The sequence below is a fragment of the Grammomys surdaster genome, unplaced genomic scaffold, assembly GCF_004785775.1.
Source record: "Grammomys surdaster isolate TR1022 unplaced genomic scaffold, NIH_TR_1.0 126176, whole genome shotgun sequence".
In the NCBI taxonomy this organism is placed as follows: domain Eukaryota; kingdom Metazoa; phylum Chordata; class Mammalia; order Rodentia; family Muridae; genus Grammomys; species Grammomys surdaster.
This window is the reverse complement of record NW_021620983.1, coordinates 721,974-737,885: the sequence shown is the minus strand read 5'-3', so window position 1 is coordinate 737,885 and position 15,912 is coordinate 721,974. Positions and strand designations below refer to the sequence as shown.

At 39.7% G+C, this 15,912-nt stretch overlaps 1 protein-coding gene across 7 annotated transcripts in view; it reads right to left on the bottom strand.

Annotated features, from left to right (window-relative positions):
- Positions 1-10,536: 10,536 nt before the first annotated feature.
- Caprin2 (caprin family member 2) overlaps positions 10,537-15,912 on the bottom strand; it is a 49,602-nt gene continuing 44,226 nt past the window's right edge. For all 7 annotated transcript variants that reach the window (XM_028757528.1, XM_028757530.1, XM_028757529.1 and 4 more), the window contains 3 exons: positions 14,723-14,823; positions 13,622-13,685; positions 10,537-11,451 (listed from right to left, as the gene is read on the bottom strand). In XM_028757528.1, the coding sequence (XP_028613361.1) occupies positions 10,883-11,451; positions 13,622-13,685; positions 14,723-14,823 (734 nt within the window). In that variant the 3' untranslated portion in view covers positions 10,537-10,882. The remainder of the gene's footprint in view (positions 11,452-13,621; positions 13,686-14,722; positions 14,824-15,912) is intronic.

Genomic DNA, 15,912 nt, shown 5'->3' with positions numbered 1-15,912 from the left:
AGCCGGTGGGAGGTGGAAGAGGAAGCGGCCACTCCTTTACGGCTGCCTCCTCCCCTGGCGTCGCGCGAGACGCCATGATGCTTGCCTCAGGAGCCGGCATTGCACAGCTGCGCTTCTACAGGAAGTCGCTCTGGTTTGTTCTCCACACCAGACTCCCGCAGACGGCCGCCATGATGCTGTACGGAAATCTTAGCTTGTCCACCCACCGGTGTAAGCAAAGTAAGTTAATAGTCCTGGCATCTACTTACAGCTGCTGCAAATTAGGCATATCTAAACGGAGTGGCACTTTTTGTTCGAGAACTCTGCACATCGCAACTAAGCTGTTTCAAGACAAACTTGCTGGGACCCTGAAATCATGTAGCCTACAGAAGAGGTTTCCTTGGATGTTTGACAGCCACCCTTTATCCTGCCATTCATTCTTTGAACATTTGCTAAAAATGTTTTCAAACAGACACTATGTTATAACAAGATGAAATTCAATGCAGGTTCGTATGAAAACTCAAAATCTAATAGAAAGACAATCCATTGTGTGTATGTTTCTCTTTAGAGTGTAAAAACACAAAAATGCAGTAGACAAGGAAACTGTATGACCAAGAGTGCCAAAAATGTCCAGACTTTCACTGTGAAAGGCAAGAAGGGTTATGCTGTTTCCATCTACAACTGCAAAGCATACAAATATCAGCAAATTTTTCCTCTTGTGAACTCAGAAGTTTCTAAAAACATACAGTAAAGATGACTGTGGGAAATGCTCCTGAGGTGTGATCCTCCCAAGGAACGTATAATTAAGATGTATCGGTGCAATTAACCGGATTTTAAGACCAGTGTAGACAATGAGACAGAATGTATGCTATATGACTGATTGCTTCCAGCAATGCCCATTTCAGTCCATTATGCACACAGCCATCAGAATGAAAAATGCATTTTCAATTTGAAACAGTGCCTTTCCTACCTGCACCCCCAATTTCCTTTACTTATGATATCTTAACCCTAATAGACCTTTGAAGTGGAAACTTTCAGTTTCTTTGGAAAGTTAGTTATGTCAAATGATGGTTTGCTGGGACACACAGGTGAAAGGATGTTTTCCTGAAGCAGACACAGGTGAAAAGATGTCTTGATATAGCAAACACATGAAAGGATGCTTGATGAAGTATAAATATGACCCCACAGCTAGCTCTGCATAGCTAACAACACACATACACCTTACATAGAGTTGTTAAGCTCAACTTGTGGTAACACAGCCATTGAGAGAAACTCACCCCCCAAGAACTGCTCGTGAGGTTCCTACAGCAGCTTGCAGCTTCTGCTGTCTTGCCTCAGGTTGGTTGGTCAGCCTGGTAGTTTCTTTAGGATCGGACTACAGCTTCTGGTTCCTGCCTGGTGTCTGCCTGCCTAGAGGACTGGTCTGCAGCTGCTGAATATTATTTGTGGTTTGCTATAGGACTGAACTGCTGAGAAAAAAGATGGAGCTGGCCCCCAAAGAAATATTGCTGAACAGGTCCGCTTCCCCCATATCCTAATAACTTTTCTCTTCTACTACCTCTGCTGGGTGGTGAGCTAAAGGAGAGGTTGAACCCTTATTAAAGTAGGTTGCAAAAGAATTATGATTACAGACATTTTCCACTGTGTTTTTGATAAAAGAACTCTCTTCATAGCCTAGGCTGGTCTCAAATTTGTGGCAGTCCTGCTACTCAGCCTTCCCAGTTGTGATATTCCAGCCATGAGCCTCACTTAAATGACCTCTTTTCTACTTAAAACCTATACTTCTGTCTTTCTCTTTAAAATTTTACACTTGTTCTCCAACTCACTCACTCATTCCTCTACTCTTGAACTATTCATTCCTGACTACATATCATTTCCTGCTTTCCAACTCAACTACTACAGACTACCTTTGACCTGTTGTGCTCATTGACACCATTATGTTGACACCATTATGTGTGTGTCTAAGGGAAAGAACACCTGTTTTGTTTTAAGATTTATTTATTCTATTTGTATGACTACACTGTAGCTACACACACCAGAGAACACACCAGAAGAGGGCATCAGATCTCATTACAGATGGTTGTGAGCCACCATGTGGTTGCTGGGAATTGAACTCAGGACCTCTGGAAGATCAGCCAGTGTTCTTAACCTTTGAGCCATTTCTCCAGCCCTCAGAACACTTGTTTATAATGCTGTCTTTTCTTTACACTCAGTGATCAGTCCTGTACCTTGTCTTTAACAAGCACTATCTCTCATTCCTTCAGTAGCTGTTCTGAATACTTCAAGGATGTTCTCAGGTACCCCACTCCATCTTAAAAAGCCCTACAAAAATGAGCAAAGCCCTGGCAGTAATATTCACTCATCCCCAGATTCACATGTGTACCTCTGCACCTCCTTCCCTACATCCTGAATGGAATCACTTCCATCTTCTCCAGAGTCTGGCTCCATAAACTCCACCTCTGTTTTGAGTATTTTTTCATTAAACTAAATTTGGTGAGCTGGAGAGGTGACTCAGCACTTAAGAGCACTCATCAAGAGGACCTGGGATTGATTCTCAGTACCCACAATTTGGCTCAAAACCATCCATAACACTGGTTCCTAGAGAATCTAATACCCTCTTCTGATCGCATCAGATACCAGGCATGCATAGTTATACAATCAAGCAAAACACTCATACCTGTAAAGTAAATCGTTTTTTAAGTTAACATAAAAATAAAATAAATCCTGGGCTATTTATTACATATTCCTTTGCTGACAATTTAAGATTCTTTTTTCCCTACTAATTCAACTTCAGTTTATAACAGTCCTTGAAGCTGCAATGGAGGCTAGGGTGAAAGATTCACCAACCTGAACAAGACAGCTAAACACCAACTTAAAAACAAAGGGAAAAAAAAAACTTTAAAACCTTAACTAATGATGTCATAGTTAGGATTTTACTGATGTGAACAGACACCATGACCTAGGCAACTCTTATAAGGACAGCATTTAATTGGGTCTAGCTTACTGGTTCTGAGGTTTAGTCCATCAAAGCAGGAGGAGCAAGATAGCGTCTAGGCAGGCATGGTGCAGGCAGAGCTGAGAATTCTACATCTTTATCTAAAGGCCACTAGGAGAAGACTGGCTCCCACATGGTTAGGAGGAGGATCTCATTGCCCACACCAACAGTGACACACTTCCTCCAACAAGGCCACACCTCCTAATAGTGCCACTCCCTGGGCCAAGGATATTCAAACCACTACAAATGCTAGTTCTTAATTATTTTTTAGCTTTTGTTGCAAAGAATGCTCTTCACTAATTCTCTTTCCATCCATGATTCAAGCTGGTGTCCCCATGCTTCTGGCCTTATTTCTAATGAAACTGACAGGTAAAGATCAGCACTGGTCCCTTTAGAGACCAAATGGAGGAGGTTTTTTCATTCAATTCTTCATATTAAATTGTCTCACTCTGGTTAGTTCTGTACTTTATTCTGTTTATTAATCTTTTTTCTTATTTCACAAATGAGTATTTTGCCTGCATGCATGTCTCCACACAGCACCCTAAAGAGGCTAGAAGAAAATGTCAGTTCCCCTGGAACTGGAGTTATAGATGGATAGATCACTGTGAGCCACCACGTGGGTGCTGGAAATTAAACCCAGATCCTCTGGATGTGCAGCCACTACCCTTAACCACTGAGGCATCTCCCCAGTACCTTTTTTTTTTCTTAAGTCTGTTGCTGGGTATGATAGATCACACCTGTAATCTCAGCACTAAGGTAGCTGAAAACGTTTGCCACAAGTTGAAGACAAGCATGACTTATAAAGTGAGACTGTCTGAAAGAAGGAAGGAAAGAAAGAAAGAAAGAAAGAAAGAAAGAAAGAAAGAAAGAAAGAGAAGGAAGGAAAGGAAGGAAGGAAGAAAGAAAGAAAGAAGGAGGAGGAGGAGGAGGAGGAGGAGGAGGAGGAGAGAGAGAGAGAGAGAGAGAGAGAGAGAGAGAGAGAGAGAGAGAGAGAGGAGATGACTTTACAAAGTATACTCCTAGCCCTTTGAACATATGATCTCCTAACTCACACACAGATTCTGCCTAGGATTCTATCTTCAGCTCTTTTCTCATTCTCTTCTATTCATTCTGCTTGAGTTATTTCAGAACTTCTATAACTCTAACTGGTGGTTTGAATAAGAACAGCCCCCATAGGCTTGAATGCTTAGTCACCAGAGAGTGGAACTGCTTGATAGGATTAGAAGGATTAGGAGGTAAGGCCTAATTGAAGAAAGTGTGTGAGCTTTGAGATTTGAAAAGCCCATTCCAGACCCAGTCTTATTCTTTCCGCCTGCAGATAAGAATGTAATTCTCAACTATTCTCCAGCACCATGTTTGCCATGCCTGCCATTCTCACTACCAGGATAACAATGGACTAAACCTCTCAAACTATAAGCAAGCCCCGAATTAAATGCCTTCCTTTAAGAGTTGCTGTTGTTAGTCTTTTACCAGCATCAGAATCAACCTAACAGACAAAGTGACAAAGTTTTAACCACATCCTCTTTAGTTAAACTAAATGTGTTCCCATGCCTATTATGTCTACCAGAATGTTCTCATTAAAGAAGATTGTTGAGTAGGGGGAATATTAAATGCAAGCTTTTTCTCCCAGCCCCAAGCACCCAGAGTAACAATTCTGAAACTTAATTATATTTACAAACACCTTGACCACAAACTTTGTTCCCTGACTAGCTCATAAATTAATCATCCATTACTCTAAACTCTGCCACTCGGCTGATTACCTTTGTTCAGCTCCCATGCTTCTAATCTCTTCCATGTTCCAGGCATGTATCCTGGCTTTATCCCAGAATCCTTTCTACCCACTAGATATCCCACCTTCTATTCTATCCTTTCCTATAGGCCATAAGTTTTTTATTTACAAGTGATATAACCATACAGTACATAAGAGATTCTCTTTACAGGGAAAGACTTGATAGCAGTTGTTTCAATATAAAGAGAGGAGATTTAAACAAACAAAACAGTGGCTCCATTGAAAGCTGGTAAAGATAAAGATATAGCAGATGGGCCAGCAGTTACACTTCTAGAGCAGAGTTCTATTAAAAAAAACTTGTACAAGAAGTTGGACATGGTGGTGCACACCTTTAATTTCTGCACTCAGGAGGAAGGGGCAGGTGGATCTCTGTGAATTTCAGGTCAGCCTGGTCTACCGAGCAACTTCTAGGACAGCCATGGCTGACAGAAAAAACATAGAAAAGAGGGGATGGGAGGGGAGACAAGATGAGGATACAAAAGGAGAGGGTTAAAGTTACATGGGTGAAGTGGAAATTTTTGGTTTCTTTGGAAATTCAGTTGTGTAATGTGATGTTTTCCTGGATGCTGTCTTGTGAGAGGAAGTTTTGCTGAAACAGACACAAGAGAGCAAGTGATGTTTTGCTGCAGCAGACATTTGAGTGGTGCATGATGTTTGGAAAGAGTATAAGTGGAACCCCACAGTGAAAGAACGCTTTTGCATTGTGACACACTTGGAACACTGGGCTTGCTTCTTTGATCTTCACTTGATAGAAAGGCACCAAAGAACTTCTCGTGGTATTGCAGCCGATTCTCGTTGCTTCCCCTCCTGCCAATTCAGCAGAGCCCTGCAGTTTCTGCTGGATTGATCTGCTGCTACTGATTCATGTCTGATATTTGCTATTGGGCTGGACGGCTGCTACTGATTCATGTTTGGTGTTTGGTATTGTACTGGACTGCTGGTATTCTGACAAAGAATGGAATTGTCCCCAAAGAACTACTTCTAAACAGGTCCCAACCCCCTTTTCATATGAACCTTCTTTTTCCCCTGCCTCTGGTTGGTGAGTTAGAAGGAAGATTGAAGTATTTAAGAATCCTAAACAAAGTAGTAGGTTTAGAGAAAAATTGAAGCCTACATGTAGCACCCCACTTTGGGCACCAAATAATTTTTAAATCCATTTTTCTCTTTTCTCAGCCCCAGCTCCCAGAATGACGACTCTGAGACTAATTATTATTAAATGCCTTGGCCATAATCTTTGGTTCATTCCCTGACCAGCTTGTAACTTATTTAATCATTTAAACTATTCTATGTCTATCATGTGATTCGTTACCTCTCCTTCAGTCCGGCCCACCTCTTTCTTCACCTCTCCTCAGCATAACCCTAAGTTCATCTACCTGTTGTTTTACATCCATCTCCTTGGTTCATTTCCCATGGCTCTTGTGAATCTCTTTATACTCTCACTATTCCCCAGAATCCTTTCTCTTCCCGCCACTGTCACACCTCCCATTTCCTGCCTTAGCTCATTGGCCGTTGGCTTTATTTCTTACAGCCTTAACCTGAAAACAATCCAATTGTTCTTTAGTGGGTGTTGGGGTACATTGTGTGAAGGTGTGTCTCTGTATTTTCATTAATTCTATACCAGCAGAGCTAAATCCTGGCAGGATCTTGGTATTATTTCTTTTCTATTCTATTCAGGCCCATCACCTGTCTCATATTTTATAAACACTCATCCTCACCTGCCTAAGGCAATCTAGAATTGTATCTGAATGGCTATAATAAAGATCTGACAGCCAATAGCTAGTCAGGAAGTGGAGGGCAGAAGTTCCAGTGCTGGAAAAAGACTCAGAGGAGATTGGCCAGCAGACATGTGTGAGTAGAGAAAGCAAGCTAAGCACAATGCATGAATCCTTCTTCTCTGCTTCTCTATAATGGATGTGATGTGACTAAACATTTTAAGTTCCCATTGCTGACTTCCCTACAGTATAGACTGTAACTTGGAATTGTCAGTTCAAATAAACCCCTTCCCCTCCAAGTTGCTTTTGTCAGAGGAGTTTATCAATAGAAACAGAAAGGAACTAAGACATAAGGAAACACACATTAACCTGAACAGATGTGCAGAGGACTACAAGGAGAGTGCCAACCTTAAACTGACGTGGATTGTCTATATACAATCTCTTAAAAACTATTCAAAGGTCAAAGGATCAACACTGGAGAGAACATAAGGGAAATGGGTAGAGATACTGTAATATAACCTGAGGGTTCTGTGGTAATGAAAATGTCTTATCAGTGCTGGCATCTTGGCTGTGATATTGGTCTATAGTTTTGTAACATGTTATTGTCAAAGGAAACTGGATAAGATTTTGTGAAATCCATCTTATCCCCTATAACTACATGTGATCCTATAATTGTCTCTAAATAAATAATTTAAAATACATAATTTAAAAGCCAATTTTCCCATGAAATTTTTCCTACCTTTGGGGTACACTCAATGAGCTGATTAGCCCTTTATCAACTTGACTCAAGCTAAGGCCATCTGGAAAGAGAAAACCTCAAATGCATCTATCAGACTGGCCTACAAGAAAGTCTGTGAAGATTTTCTTGATTAAAGATTGACATGATGGGCCCAAAGAGTCAAGCCCACAACATGTAGTGCCATTCTTTGACAGGTGAATGAGTCATGAGGTCAAACTCATAAACAGCATTACTATCTAGCCTCTGGTTCAGATTCCACCTCCAGGTCCCTGTCTTAAGTTCCTGCCCTTACTTCATGATGGACTGTGACCTAGAGTTGTAAGATAAAATAAACCATTTCCTCCCCAAGTTGCTATTGGTCAGAATTTTTGTTACAGCAATAGAAATCAAATTAGAATATTCATTAAAGACAATGTTATTAAACTAAAGACAACAGGAAAAGTCAGCATAAAACTGTAAGCTTAAACTTTGCTCTCAAATGTCATCACACTTTAAATGGCTTTCCTTAAGCTATAATTTAACTTACCTATGGCTTACTATGCATCCCTATTTTTTATTACTTTGCATACAAGGATATCTACATTTTAAAATGCCCTCACTTTGTTGACTTGACTATCCTGTCTAAGAGCTTTTATGAGGACTTAATGAGATAAACATTGGCATGCACAGTGTTAACTGTTACAAATGCAGTCTGTTTAACTGAAAGCTACCTTAGTCTGTCTTTGCTTATGCAACATACAGTGTGAAGCTGTCAATCTGTAAGTACTGAGAGAAGAAAATTAATGAACACAAGAGTGATGAAGGTCTGAACAACAGGAGCATGGATGAGAAAGGTATGCAACATCTCATGAGTATAATCAACAGAATTGTGTGGTTAGATAGGGATAAAAATTAACTATAAGAAGACAAGAATGATTGTAAAATTCTCGATTTGGTGGCTTTTGGGGTGTCATTATCCAAGGCAAACTAGACTGGGTTATGGAGGCTGCTTTTATACATGCCAGCTGAGTGTTATGATAGTTTCTTCAACTAGAGACTTCAATGAGTAACTGGAAACCTACATCCCGGCTCACAAAAGCTGGCATGGGACAAGAAAGGAATAAAGACGTAAAGTCATAAAATGTCAGCTCTATAACTGAGGATGTCTCATGGATGGTCCTGCTAGGGGCTATGGCTCAGGGTAAGAATAATTACATGCTTACAGTTTGAAATACCAAAGTGATGGTTATCTAGGCACTGCCACTATGGCCTTTTTAAGTATTTAACATCTTGGCCACCCAAACAGAATATCACATAACTGTCCACCCTGTCTGTGGACAGTAGCTCACCTACTAATCTGCTAGTGGTTCATATGGTATAGAGAAAATGAAAGCTAACACTCCAGACGTGAGAACTACCTAGAGCCAGGCATGGCAGTGCAAGTCTATAATACCTGCACTGGAAGTGGTAGAAATAGAAGGATCATGAGTCCAGGGCTAGCCTCAGATACAGAACAAGTTTAAGGCCAGCCTAGAATACATGAGACCCTGTCTCAAAAACACAACAGTCTATGGCCACAGCACCCAGAATTAATCCCATTTAAATTAAAATCCATTTAATTAAATCCCATTTAATCCCATCTAATTAAAACAACAAATCTTACAAGTTTACTAGAGCACATTTAAAACCACATTAAGTAATCTATCAGTGAGTGTTGTTTAGCTCACGCTTGGGCATCTCTATTCTAAAAGGGCCTCTCTCACAGGACTCTGCATCTTAGCGCCTGGTGAGAAGGAGCATCTCATAGGACTCTGCATCATGGCGTCTGGTAAGAACCATGGCTTGTAAATTTAAGAACTTTAGTACTCTATTAATAAGTGTCAGTGGCAATATCCCTTAAAATAGCACAAGTAACCAGAATCTCTGAGCAGACTTTCCCAAAAGAATGTGACAAACTTCCTGATTAAAGAAGGAAGGCATTTTAAAATACCTAATCTGGGCTGGAGAAATGGCTCATTGGGTAAAATGCTTGCTGTTCAATCTTAAGAATTTCAGTTCAAATCCCAAGTGCCAAGGGAAAACTGACAAACTGGCTTGTTAGGACCTGTAATTCAAGAGCTCGGGAGGCAGAGACAGGCGGATCTCTGTAAGTTCAAGGACAGCTTGGTACACATAGGAAGTTCCAGACATCTGTTGTTAACTGGACTTAACCTGAGAGAATAGGGTGTCCAACAATATTGTAAGTGTGTTGATTGTGTGGTGATGAGGAAGACTAAATAAACTAAAGGCTTGAGAAAGACCTCGTGGTCCCGATAAGCTGCTTCTGAGCACTGATCTGCTGTCAGTCATTTATTTAATAGTATCAGTGCCTTCTCTATGTACTTTTTGTTCTGGACTTGAAAATCAATCAAAACAACTTTCTGCCTTGGCAGATGAGCTGCATCAATTGATATGCTAAAATGTTTCTCCAGTCCTTCACATATTTCTAAATAACTCCTTATAGGAACTGAGAAATAAAATATTTAATAACTAAGAGATTTAAATCTAAACTATAAAATATGAAAAAAAGAAAAATATAGCACATAATATTTATGTTTAGATATATCCTTAGTAAAATTTCACAACTGCCACATTACACTGATCCTGTATACACATGGGAAGATAGTCTTTAAAAACAGAGGGAGGGAAGGAAGGAGGAAAAGAGAGCTCAATCCTAGAGATAAAATAGCTAGCCCAAGGTTAATTAGGAGTAGCAGAGGCAAGATGTAAACAAAAAAACTTAAAACTTTTTGGTTACTCAGCACTTTGTCTATACAATTAAACCCAGCATTTTACTAAGAACAGAGTACACATGTACATCTCTTACTATGCCTTGTTTTAATACACACAGATGACAACAAAATGTAGCTAAATGGAGAGTATGTCCTATGGCAAGGAAGTCATAATATGTTCCTGGAGAATATACAGTTTGGCCAGTGGAAAAGATCCGTCTTGTTTGGTTGGTTGGTTCTTTGTTTTTTGTTTGTTTGTTTGTTTTGTTGAAACAGGGTTTCTCTGTATAGCCTTAGCTCTCCAAGAACTTGATCTGTAGAGCAGACTGGCCTCTAACTCAGAGATCCATCTGCCTCTACCTCTCAAGGGCTAGGATTAAAGGTCTGAACCACCATTGCCCAGTTACATTCATCTTTTAATGAGATAGATATGCATCAGAGAAAAGTGACCTTAGAAGGACCTAGACAATATAAAGGTCTTCTTTAACACCATGAACCCATTAATTCCAGAGTTGTCAGTGATAAATTCTTAACTCTCAATCAAATGTTTATGCAAACAGAAACAACTGAGATGCAGTTTAAATTTTTTATTGAGGCACAACGAGGCATGGTAACTTGTCTTAAGTTGAGGCATTCAGTTCAGTAAGCTGACCATTAACACAGTTCAGAGTTAAGTGCAAACAATACACATTCACCATGTGACTAGCAAGGCTACATCACAATTTATAAAGTGCCAGATTAGTGCTAATTATCATTCTGCTTCAGAGTATTCACATAAAAAGGAAAACAAAAAAGTAAGGACCTCCTTCTTTCTCTAGGAACAAAAATATTTTCCCCAACCAGTCAATCACTAGGGCAAGGACTACTTTTCCTTAGATCCACTAGTGAGAACTTCATTCTTTTACTCTGAACTGAATTTCAATCTTGATAAAGAAGATAGCCTGAAAATGTAGAATATTTCCAGCTACTTCCATAAATCGCTCCCCTGTGTAAGCGCAACCATATCTGGTCCCCCTGGAGGAGCTGGAGAATGGCATGGTTGCTTGCTGTCTCATGGTCTGGAGCACCATCATTGGCATAGGCTGACACTAAGACTTCCTCATTTTTCATGAGGTTGACATACAGCGGTACATTCACAGCCAGTTTTAACATGTGAAAAATGAACACGTAAGTGCCATTCACTGGGCAATTGAATCTACCAAGCTGAAGATCAAAGGTCTCTCCCAAGTTGTTCAGGAGAAGATCAAACACAATAGGTTGGTCTAAAGTTCCAGGAGCCAGATTAGATGTTCTGGCAGCTGAGAAGGCAACTCGCATTTGCTGAGGCAGGGGATAGATGTGTACTGGCAGGATGGCGGCTGCTGGGCTTGTCACTGGCACATCCACTGGGGTCATGCTCCTGGAGTCTCCTAGCCCAGAGTCTCCACTGTTAAAAGTCTCGCTGTCTCTCTCTGGGCTGCTCACCTGGGAGGAGTCGCTCCACCCTGCTGTTTATTAATAACAGTGAGTTTTTCAGTGAGGCCTTAGCTTGTACAAGACATTTAACATTAGCTACTGAAACACAAGATTCCAAAACAAAAGCAGTAAAAATGTAGTCAGAAGGTCCTAGGTAATCTTGTGTTGATTGCTTTCTATTTGTTTTTTTCGAGACAGGGTTTCTCTTTATAGCCCAGGCTGTCCTGGAACTCACTCTGTACACCAGGCTGGCCTCAAACTCAGAAATCTGCCTGCCTCTGCCTCCCAAGTGCTGGGATTAAAGGTGTGCACCACCACTGCCTGGCAAAACTATCTTTTTTTGTTTTTGTTTTTTCGAGACTGGGTTTCTCTGTGTGCTTACTATTTTTTTTTTTTTTTTTTTTTTTTGGTTTGGTTTTTCGAGACAGGGTTTCTCTGTGTAGTCCTGGCTGTCCTGGAACTCACTCTGTAGACCAGGCTAGCCTCGAACTCTCGAACTCAGAAATCCGCCTGCCTCTGCCTCCCAAGTGCTGGGATTAAAGGCGTGCGCCACCACCGCCCGGCTACTATTTTTTAAAAGGTCAAGAAAATGTACTGTCCTCCCAAAATTGAGTAACTTACCAGAACTCATCAATATCAGAAAACTAAAACCAGATTTGGGCATTTTTTATTTATCTTACTTCCATAATTCTCATTCAGCTAATGTTTCAGTGACTAATGGTCTACTCAAATAATATAAAAGGGCTCAAGAATATTTAAGATTAGCTAAAGAGACATAGAAGTACCAACTACCAGCCATTCAGAGATGTTCTGACACGAGGACTAAGCCCCAAGATAAGTGCTTGGTTCTCATTTCAACTTCCCAATGTTATAAAATTATATATGTGTGTATGTATGTATGTATGTGTGAACATGTAGGTGTGGATGTACATATGCATCCATATAAAGTCCAGAAGTTTGCAATAGTTTCCTCAGTCCCTATCCACCTTATTTTTTGAAACAGAGTCTCTCACTGCCCCAAGAGCTCATCCATAGCTAAATAGAATGTCCTGACAGGCCTCTAAGATTTATAACCCTACCACTAGGGTTATAGGCAACTGTAAGAGAACCCAGCTTTTTATGTGGCTGCCAGGAATCTCAATTCAGGTCTTCATACTTTACCCAATACAACCTTCTCCACAGAAATAATATTTTAGGTGCTGTGTAAAAAAAAAAAAAAAAAACACTGCTCAGGGCTGGAGAGATGGCTCAGCAGTTAAGAGCACTGACTGCTCTTCCAGAGGTCCTGAGTTCAATTCCCAGCAACCACATGGTGGCTCACAACCATCTGTAATGGGATCTGGCACCCTCTTCTGGTGTGCCTGAAGAGGCTATAGCGTACTCACACATAAAAATAATAAATCTTAAAAAAAAAAAAAAAAAAACACTGCTCAATACAATGAAGACCATTTTCTCAAAGTAGAAAAGCTGTTTTCCTTTGAAATTTTTCTCTTTAGTAATTCTTTTTCAATTACACTGGATCATTTAATGGTCTCTTCCCATTTTAACAAGTTTAAGTCCACTGCCCTTTGTTTTAACTGCTGCTTATTCAAATCTATCATTGCACAAACACTAGCACCATTTATTTAAAAAAAAAAACAAAAAAACATTATTCTGCGGACTAGAGAGGTGGTTCAATGGTTAAGAGCACTTGTTGTTCTTGCAGAGAACCTGGGTTCAGTTCCCAGCACCCACATGGTGGGCCACAACCATCTGTAACTCCACTTCCAGGGGATCCAATTCCTTCTTCTGTCCTCCAAAGGTACCACCAAGCATGCATGTGGTACACAGACATACATGCAAATAAAACACACATAAAAGAATAAATCTAAAAAAAAAAGTTTTTAAAGCCATCATTTTGAATCATCAGACTCAACCTAAAGTTAGCATAGGAAATTGTGTCAAAGGTTAAATTATGTTCACGTAAAGAAAAAAACACTTTTTAGAAAACATACACAACTAGACTGACAGTGTTCATACCCTTCCTAATAGTCGATTGCCTCATTCCATGCAGGTTAGCATTGCATTTCAATTTTGGTTAGCAAATCGAAAGCTTCAGCAGATGAATAGTGAAAGCACTGTACTTTAGAGAGAAGTTGGTAGAGGATATATAGTGAAGTAAAGGCATGCTTTAGGTAAATCTATACAGATAAGAACTCTTACCTCTTGAATTTGCCTGAAGACCACTAGATGTCCCTGATCTTTTATAACACTGCTGCAAATTATCCTGAAATGAACACATTAATTTTTTTTTTTTTTTTTTTTGGTTTTCTAAGACAGGGTTTCTCTGTAGCCCTGGCTGTCCTAGAACTCACTCTGTAGACCAGGTAGCCCTCAAACTCAGAAATCCGCCTGCCTCTCCTTCCCAAGTGCTGGGATTAAAGGCGTGCGCCACCACTGCCCAGCAACACATTAATATTTTAACCTGGCACAAAAACTAAAAATACAGATAAATTAATTAGCATCTAGGGAATACCATGTAACAAGTACAGTGCTGAATAATCACGGAAGCGGACAATGGCCTTTGTCATTCATCTTAATATAAAAGGCACAGTAAAGCAAGAAGAGCACATAAATTCTTCAATACGACCCAGACTGTAAATCAATGTAAAGACTAGAGACAGAGAGAAGTCTTAGTAGATGAAGAAAGCGGTCACCAAGCCTGAATGAACCCCTAGAATCCACAAGACAGAGATAATCCATGCCTACAAATTTTCCTCTAACCTCTATACATATATCATGGTCTACGCACACACATACACACATACATAAATAATACAAAGTTTTAAAAGAAAAATACTGGTGTAGTATGTTAATCTAAATATGACCATGATAGAAAGTTTACAAAGTTTGCTAAAATGCAATGTGTAAACCCCTATCAGTCTTGTCAGATATAAAAAAGAAAATATGCTGAGTGACCAAATCCAAATAAACTAAACAATTAAACTTATAAAGATGAACTCTGCTATATATAAAAGGTAAGTTAAGTTAAAGGCAATTTAGTAACACTATAAGAAATGCAAGTTTGGGAGTTTACAAAACAACTTTTGCAATCCAATTTTTATCCCATTTACTTGCTGTGTGATCACAAACAAGAAATTTAACCTCTGAATCCTCTTCCTATAAAGTGGAAGAATAAATGAGCTTATGTGAACATGATTAAGGTCCTTTCAAATTCCATCCTCATTTGATGATAGGAAAAATGTTCATGTCCAACACCCACAACTGTTCCACAATTTAGTAGCAACAGCTATTCCTACTTACCCTTTGAGAGTAAGGTGTTCCAGGATATTCCCTAGCTTGCAGCTGCAGTGGGCTGTAATTCCCGCTTGAAGCTGAAGGAAGTCTTCTGTAACTATCAAAACCTAATGAATAAACAAACAGCATACATAAAATGATAGGAAATGAAGTTCAATAAACTCTGTGACTTTAAAAGTTAAACTAGAGGGGAAAAATTTGGACAGATTTTACAATGTCACCATTAGATATGTCTTCTTTTTTTGTTTTTATCAGAATATGAAATTTTATTACTGTGTTTTTCATTGTCAAAATTTAGTTTTAGTCTTTCCTTCTTGACTTTGGAGAAACACTGGCTACTTTAACAACTTAAAGTAGACTCCAAGACCATCACCTACAGCATGACCTTTTGACTATATCCAGCAACCAGAACCTCATCGTTTTCCTCAAAGAAGTTCAAGCAGCCATCAATGGGCACAAATGCTTTGACCATCTTGCCATGCCATTCTTTTTTTTTTCTTTTTCTTTCTTTTTTTTTTTTTTTTTTTGGTTTGGTTTTTCGAGACAGGGTTTCTCTGTGTAGCCCTGGCTGTCCTAGAATTCACTCTGTAGACCAGGCTAGCCTCAAACTCTCAAACTCAGAAATCCGCCTGCCTCTGCCTCCCAAGTGCTGGGATTAAAGGCATGTACCACTACTGCCCGACTGGTTTTTTTTTTTTTTTTTTTGGTTTGGGATTTTGATTTTCATGTTTGAATTGTATTTTTTCTTTTACTGATTGGTTTAACTCTTAGAATGTGTCGTAATTAGACGTAGCTCATTTGCAGGTAACTCTGAAACTATACTGCAGATAACAATAAGAGAATTTGAGTCCATTTAGTAGACTGCAAAGACTTAGTTATGGTTCTGAGTATTGTGGTGGCAGCTTGATAGTAGCAAAAGTACTTGATGCTGAGGTTTTAAGTACCTAATTACATTAGCCCCATCTTTGCCCAACTACAACTTGTGTTTCAACAGTATTAGAAGCCAGGAGAAAATACTGGGTGTGGTGGTTCATGCTTTTAATCCAGCATGTGGCAGGCAGAGGCAGGCGGATTTCTGAGTTCGAGGCCAGCCTGGTCTACAGAGTGAGTTCCAGGACAGCCAGGGCTATACAGAGAAACCCTGTCTTGAAAAACAAAACAAAAAAACAAAAACAGAAAACCAGGCTAATCAACAT